We start from the raw sequence: 7,466 nt of genomic DNA, 5'->3' as shown, positions 1-7,466 counted from the left end.
TAATTACAATAGCCTATGCACTTGTAGGTTGTTCTTAATTAACTCAAGATTTTGAAAGGCAGGGTTGCCATATAGTAAAGTAATATGGGAGGTAATTAAATTGTTTTGCACTTCTCGCCTCACCCGTCTAAAGTAACTGGATCAGTTCAAGTGTTTGTGTTGATGGGAGCGACTGCCAATGGCGCCCATTATATTTGCTCGTCCCCTCCTGAGGGGGTGAGCAGAGATTTGCAAAGAGTCTGGCTTTTGGGGGTGCCCACACTTGCGGCCAGTACATTGTATGGGTTTAAACACTTTACACGTGTAAGCAAGGTACATTTGGGTGCGACATGCGAGATGAGTAATATGTGCCCGTAAACTCACGCCCACAGGTGCAGACAATTGAATATCGCCCTGTTAGTTTACAGATCTCCTCAGTATCACAAATGATAAACTTACGACCACATCTGGATCTTTTAAACTGTATCATCCAGTAATGAATACACCTGTGCACTAACTAGGAGACATGGAAAACATGTACTGTTAGAGGTCTCTATGGACTGGAGTTTGGATACAATGATCTAGAGTCATTGTTTATTGCTCAAACCGTAAGACGACTGCTGTATCCAGTGGGACTGAGTGTGGAGTGTAGCAGATTACACTAAACACATCTCAGATGCATTGTATTTCAGTTCTCAGTGTGGCATTGTATTCCTGGAGGGAATAGGCTTCATATAGGCAGTATAAATGCAGCAAACTATTAACAGCTTTGATGTTAATGGGAAGCTGCCTTGTTCATTTGCTAATGTTGTGTAAGTGAACCCTATTCCTGTTTGACATGGTACCATTAAATTAGAGAAACTATATTGACATGGACCTATTATTCATTTTAAAGCCGGTTGTTTAACACAAATCCAGGGCGTGCCTAGTGAATCGCTTGCAATTTCCTAGATCAGTGCAATTCCTTTACCATTGACCACTGTTATAAATGCAGCATAGCCATGCTGGGATGATTTACAATCTGGCGTTAGACTGTTATTCAGTTCAATGAAGTTACAGTGACTTTACCAGAAACTGCCTTCTCTACTTATGCAGTAAAACAATCAATGCTTCCTCATTCAGCTAATTAGCCGCCAATTGTCTGCTTATAGTTGATTCCAGATTCCTCCCCAGAAACTAGTATAGGTGATGCATAGCATATGGTACATACATACTGCATACTCATCCAGTTGTGGCAATGCAGCCCTTCTCAATTTCCATGTACCTTTTAGATTTTTTGCGTCTCTAGGTATGTGTATGGGATAGATAGATAGATAGATAGATAGATAGATAGATATCTAATTATTTTTTGTTTATTAGTTATATACACCCATCAGCCATAACATTAAAACTACTGACCGATCAAGTAAATAACATTTCATTATCTCATTACAATGGTACTTGTAAAGGGGATGGCATATATTAGGCAGCAAGTGAATACTCAACTCAGTTCTTGAAGTTGAGGTGTTGGAAGCAGGAAAAATGGGCACATGTAAGGATCTGAGCGACTGACAAGGACTAAATTTTGAGTCAGACCATCTCTCAACAACAGGTCTTTTGGGGTTTTCCCTGTATGCAGTGGTTAGTACCTTCCAAAGTAGTCCAAGGAAGGACAACTGGTGAACTGGCGGCAATGTCATAGGCGCCCAAGACTCACTGATGCGCATGGGGAGCGAAGGCTTGCCCCTCTGTTCTGATCCCACAGAAAAGCTAATGTAGCACAAATGGCTGAAAGATTTAATGCTGTCTATAATAACATGGTGTCAAAACACACAGCGCATCACAGCTTGCTGCCTATGGGGTGCTGCTTAGCCATAGACCACTCAGAGTGCCCATAATGACCCCTATCCACAACCGAACGCGTCTACAATGGACACGTGAGCATCAGAACTGCACAATGGAGCAATGGAAGAAGGTGGCCTTGTCTGATGAATAAGGTTTTTGTTTTTGAGGGGGTTTTTTTGTTTTTTTTTACATCATGTGGACAACCTGGTGTGTTTGCACAGTTTACCTGGGGAAGAGATGGCACCAGGATGTATCATGGGAAGAAGGCAAGCCACGTAGGCAGTGTTCTGTTGGGAAACCTTGCTTCCTGCCATTCATATGGATTTTACATTGACATGTACCACCTGCTGCACCCAAACATAGTTGTAGACCAAGTACACCCCTTCATGGCAACAATATTCCCCAGTGGCTTCTTTCTGCAGAATAATGTGCCATGCCAAACTGCAAAAATTGTTCATGAATGGTTTGAGGAACATGACAAAGAGTTCAAGGTGTTGACTTTACCTCCAAATTCCCCATATCTCAATCCAGTGGAGGCCCATCCTTGCAACTTGCAGTGCTTAGGGGATCTGCTGCTAACATCACTGTGCCAGATACCACAGGACACCTTCAGAGGTCTTGTAGAGTCCATGGGCCTGATTCAGACCCACTCGCGAGCGGCTGTCCGCTCGCAAGTGGGTCGATGTTCTGGACTGAGCATGCGCACGACAGAGGGAGCTCCGTCGTGCACATGCGCCAGACGCGACGAGCGAAGGAAAGTCCTTCGCTCGTTGTGTCTGATCAAAGGGGGCGTGCTGTCGATGTTGATTGACAGCACGCCCCCTTTGGTAGGCGTGCCGGGGGCGTGCCTCCCTGACGGGGGCGTTCCCACGGGAACGCCTCCCGTCAGAAGCCGGCCCACTGACATCACTAGTGATGTCAGTGGGAGTGATTTTGGCTCTGATAGAGCCAAAATCACTCCGGAGCTTGCGGTTGAAAACCTCAACCGCAGGCTCCGGCTCGCAGTTTCGATGGTTGCGATGGTCAAGACCATCGCGGCCATCAAACTGCACGCTCGTATAGCCTGTGGGTGGTGACCCACAGCTATACGAGCGTCCAGGAGGACGCTCCATTTTCATGGAGGCCGGCCCTCATTCAGAGCGTGCGCTCTGCTCAGAGCGTACGGCTCTGAATGAGGGCCCATGTCTCAACTGGTCAAAGCTGTTTTGGCTGGCAGCATGAGGGGGGACCTACACAATATTAGGCAGGTGAATTTAGTGTGTGTGTGTGTGCGCGCATTATTGACATACTACAGAGATTGTATAAGACCGAAATATAAACCCAGGCATTTCAAAAATAAAGTGGATGCAGTGGCAGAACAGTACATTTGCAAAGAACTGCACTTTCTTTTGGCTTGTGATATATTTTTTCCAGTCACATTAAAAATAATGCAGATACTTACTTTGCCTCAATTGCTTTATGCTGGGTTTTTTTTTTGTGGCACAGACTGAAGACTGATGACATTACATTTTTGCTCTCTTGTACAGGGTAATTATGTTCGCAGTTATTTAGTTTAACTAATATTTCATCTTTTGCAATCTTTTATTTCAGAACGGGCGATTGCACGCCACGAGGTACGGGAGATAGAACAACGCCACTCCATGGACGGCTCCCGGCAAGACATAGCACTTGACGAAGATGATGACATTTTGATTATTTATAACAGAGTGCCCAAGACTGCCAGTACTTCCTTTACAAACATTGCCTACGACCTTTGTGCAAAAAACAAATACCACGTGCTTCACATTAATACAACCAAAAATAACCCGGTAATGTCGCTCCAAGATCAGGTAAGATTGCTCTGATCATATTATATTGGTTTGCTCTTATTGAATTTGTTATATGTAAACCAAAATGATTGTTCTAGGCTTTTGCTGGCTTACATCTTATAGATTTATTCAAACCTTTTGTGTGCAATAAATGCTAATAATGCCACTTTAGATACAGTAATACTGGGGCGTCTCCTAGAGCACAGTGTTATACCATGTCATCATGGACTCCCATCATCACTATGCATTAGAGCCCATGTTATACCATGTCAGCCATGTCAGAATGGGCTCACATCATCATTATGCATTAGAGCCCATGTTATACTATGTCAGTATGTACTCACATCGCCATTATGCATTAGAGCCTATGTTATACAATGTCAGTATAGACTCACATGGTCACTATGCATTAGAGCCCATGTTATACCATGTCAGTATGGACTCACTTTGTCACTATGCATTAGAACCCATGTTATATAATGTCAGTATGGACTCCCATCGTCATTAGGCATTAGAGCCCATGTTATACCATGTCAGCCATGTCAGAATGGGCTCACATCATCACTATGCATTAGAGCCCATGTTATACTATGTCAGTATGTACTCACATCACCATTATGCATTAGAGCCCATGTTATACTATGTCAGTATGTACTCACATCGCCATTATGCATTAGAGCCCATGTTATACCATGTCAGTATGGACTCACTTTGTCACTATGCATTAGAACCCATGTTATATAATGTCAGTATGGACTCCCATCGTCATTAGGCATTAGAGCCCATGTTATACCATGTCAGCCATGTCAGAATGGGCTCACATCACTATGCATTAGAGCCCATGTTATACTATGTCAGTATGTACTCACATCGCCATTATGCATTAGAGCCCATGTTATACTATGTCAGTATGTACTCACATCGCCATTATGCATTAGAGCCCATGTTATACCATGTCAGTATGGACTCACATTGTAACTATGCATTAGAACCCATGTTATATAATGTCAGTATGGACTCACATCTTCACTATGCATTAGAGCCCATGTTATACTATGTCATTGTGGACTCACATCTTCACTATGCATTAGAGGCCAGCACCATTTAGTCATTTTTCTGCCAATACAAATTCATTCCTGAAAGTTTTTTGTAATTTGCAAATAGGCCAGAAGCTAGTAAGTGAGATCTGAGCTTTCTGTGCCTTTCCTAATTATTAACATCTTTTTATATAGCACTTATATATTACGCATAGCTTTACAGGGAATATTTAGTCACTTCCATCCCTGCCCAGTGGAGGATCTATATTCCCTATCACGCAAACACGCGTGCACTTAATGTAGTGTGAGGAAAATGGAGTGCCCCGAGAAAAACCCAGGCAAACGCAGGTAAAATATACAAATTCCACACTGGGCCCTTGTCATAATTGAACCTAAGACCCCAGTGTTGAGGGACAGCAATGCTAACCACTGTGTCACCCCATCATTTCAACAGAGCACTATTCTATGTAAGCTAGAGAAAATATTCATATTTGGTCTTTCATCCCCTTCAGAACGTTGGTTGTGATTCCCTCCCTCATATTGGTACCTAAACCATGTCACTGGAGCTCTTACTGCGAGAGAATAGGGGCTGTCAGTGTGACAAACAGGGTTGGCTGAGAGACTCATGGTGGTTTGTAGTGGATGTGGCATCTAATCAGGGATGCAGTCATTCCACACTTCGCATTCTAGCAGACTGATTCCTTAGTATGAGATCCGTGCTCTAGAGACGAGTGCTTTTTCCTGTGACCGCACAACTCCAGTGGGGGAGTGGAACCATCTGCTGACATAATACATATTGGGGGGGTAACTAAAGAAGTGTGGCTGGGTGTTCTTAAAAAATGACTTCACCTGGTAAAATTCATTCCGAAACTCCTTTTGCTGTAAAGCAATATAATAGCATTTTTCCATCCATAGCCTGCTTCACTTTAGTGTCTATCAAAATAAATCCTGTGTGCTAAGGAACATGCTGGCTCCTGAGACTTATGATCACTTGAATGTGAATACATCATCCAATCAGATTGTTATCAAAACTCTCCTTGAGCGGAGTCTAATCAGCAGCAGGTACAACATGAAACAGCCTGTGTCATTGTGCTGCATTATGTGTGATTCGGTATCTTAGTAATCAGACTTTAAAATCCTGCGGTAAAATAGATTACTTCAATAACACATTTCTGTAGTGTATATAAATAACAGGCACGTATATCTTGCTTTAGGATGGGTGACGAAATCCGGTTGGTGGATTAGTTAATTAACACTTTGCTTTAAGATTGTAAAAACAGCATGATATTAATAGTTTATTGCTGTGTTTGAAATCTAAAAGGTGTCTGTTTATCAGCATATTCGCTTGGCTCCAGTTATTGGCGCATGTCTGCCTAATTTGTATGCCAAAATATGCAATGGTATTATTTTAAAATGAATCAAACTGTCATTTTTTTTATGCAGCAAATAAAATTGCAATACATCATTGTGTCATGTGCTTCAGGGTTACCAGCGAGTCAGTCCCATGCTGAGTAAATGGTGCCTCATTTATTTATTGTTTTGTCTTTACCTGGAAGTTTAAAGAAGATGAGATAATAGACCAATCTCTAGTCAGATAGCAGAATAGGTGTGTCTGATTCTTGTGAATGGTACAGTGATCAAGTGGTGGTTCTCATAGACTTCTAAAGCACAGGTTCTCAAACTCTGTCCTCAGGACCCCAAGCAGTGCATGTTTTTTCCAGGTCTCCTCACAGAATCACAAGTGAAATAATTCGCTCCACCTGTGGGTCTCTTAAAATGTGTCTGTGAGTAAGGAGTACACCTGTGTACCTGCTAGGTGACCTGTAAAACGTGAACTTCGGGGGTCCTGAGGCCTGTGTTTGAGAATCACTGGTCTAAAGCATGCCCCAGTATTGCTTGTTCCCTTTTGCGGTTAATATCCTACAGGAATATTTTGATGAAGATTTGAGGATTGACTAGATTGTATTAAGGCTTCGTATTCCAGTGTATATGTGCAATTTTACTGTTGAGGTCTCCCTGTAGACCTCCCATTGTGTTTAAATGCATTAAACTTAAATATTAGAACACGTATCCTTCTGAAAAACACTACCGCAATGCAAACAAAATTCAGTACTAGTATGTATGGTAACTCTAGAAACAATGGTTTCTAGTGTCATACCCACTTAAATGCAATAAAAATGTAATATATACTTTAAGTGTACTGGTTCCTGACACCAGGGGAGGTGGTTATTTTGTGGGAGTGCATCCTGATCATTCAGTAGAAACTGTAACTCATGCCCAAGGTCGCCAAGAGATGACCTGGACGAGGACAGGAATGGCCGCATCTCGCTGGGTACCTTCCAAAGTAGATGTGTGCTGAGAGTAGTGTGGCATTTCCATCTTGGGTTTACACCTCCCTGGCTGCAACCATCCCCACTCTGCACCCTTAATCATACCTCAGTGATGTCACCAATTCCTAATGAACTCATAGGCTACATTCTCATGAATATTGAATCAGTCCACAAAATGTATGCAAATAAAGGTAAATTGCTGGATAGCTATGTGCATATGCTATCTAATTCTCCCAAAATTATCAAATATATACAGATGTGTCCTCACTCATCTTTGCTGAAGTCGCGTCAAACAGCCCCTTGTGACGAGACTGGTCGCGCGAGCCTCTGCTAGCGGCAGACGTATTTCTCTTTCATCCACTAGGGGTCACTGGAGGTGCTTACGCTGGGGTATAGAGGCGTGGATAGCTGGAGCCGGCACTTTAAATAATTTAGGTGTGAAGCTCCTCCCCCTCTATGCCCCACCAGCCCTCAGTTTAGAAAATGTG

General features: G+C 42.7%; 1 protein-coding gene across 1 annotated transcript in view; it reads left to right on the top strand.

Moving 5' to 3' along the window:
- HS2ST1 (heparan sulfate 2-O-sulfotransferase 1) overlaps nt 1–7,466 on the top strand; it is a 182,867-nt gene that overhangs the window by 135,303 nt on the left and 40,098 nt on the right. The window contains exon 2 of the mRNA XM_088481942.1: nt 3,394–3,632. Coding sequence (XP_088338068.1) covers nt 3,394–3,632 — 239 coding nt within the window. The remainder of the gene's footprint in view (nt 1–3,393; nt 3,633–7,466) is intronic.

Source organism: Taudactylus pleione, unplaced genomic scaffold (assembly GCF_031769625.1).
Source record: "Taudactylus pleione unplaced genomic scaffold, aTauple2 ptg000017l, whole genome shotgun sequence".
NCBI lineage: Eukaryota > Metazoa > Chordata > Amphibia > Anura > Myobatrachidae > Taudactylus > Taudactylus pleione.
This window is presented reverse-complemented; position numbering and strand designations above follow the sequence as displayed.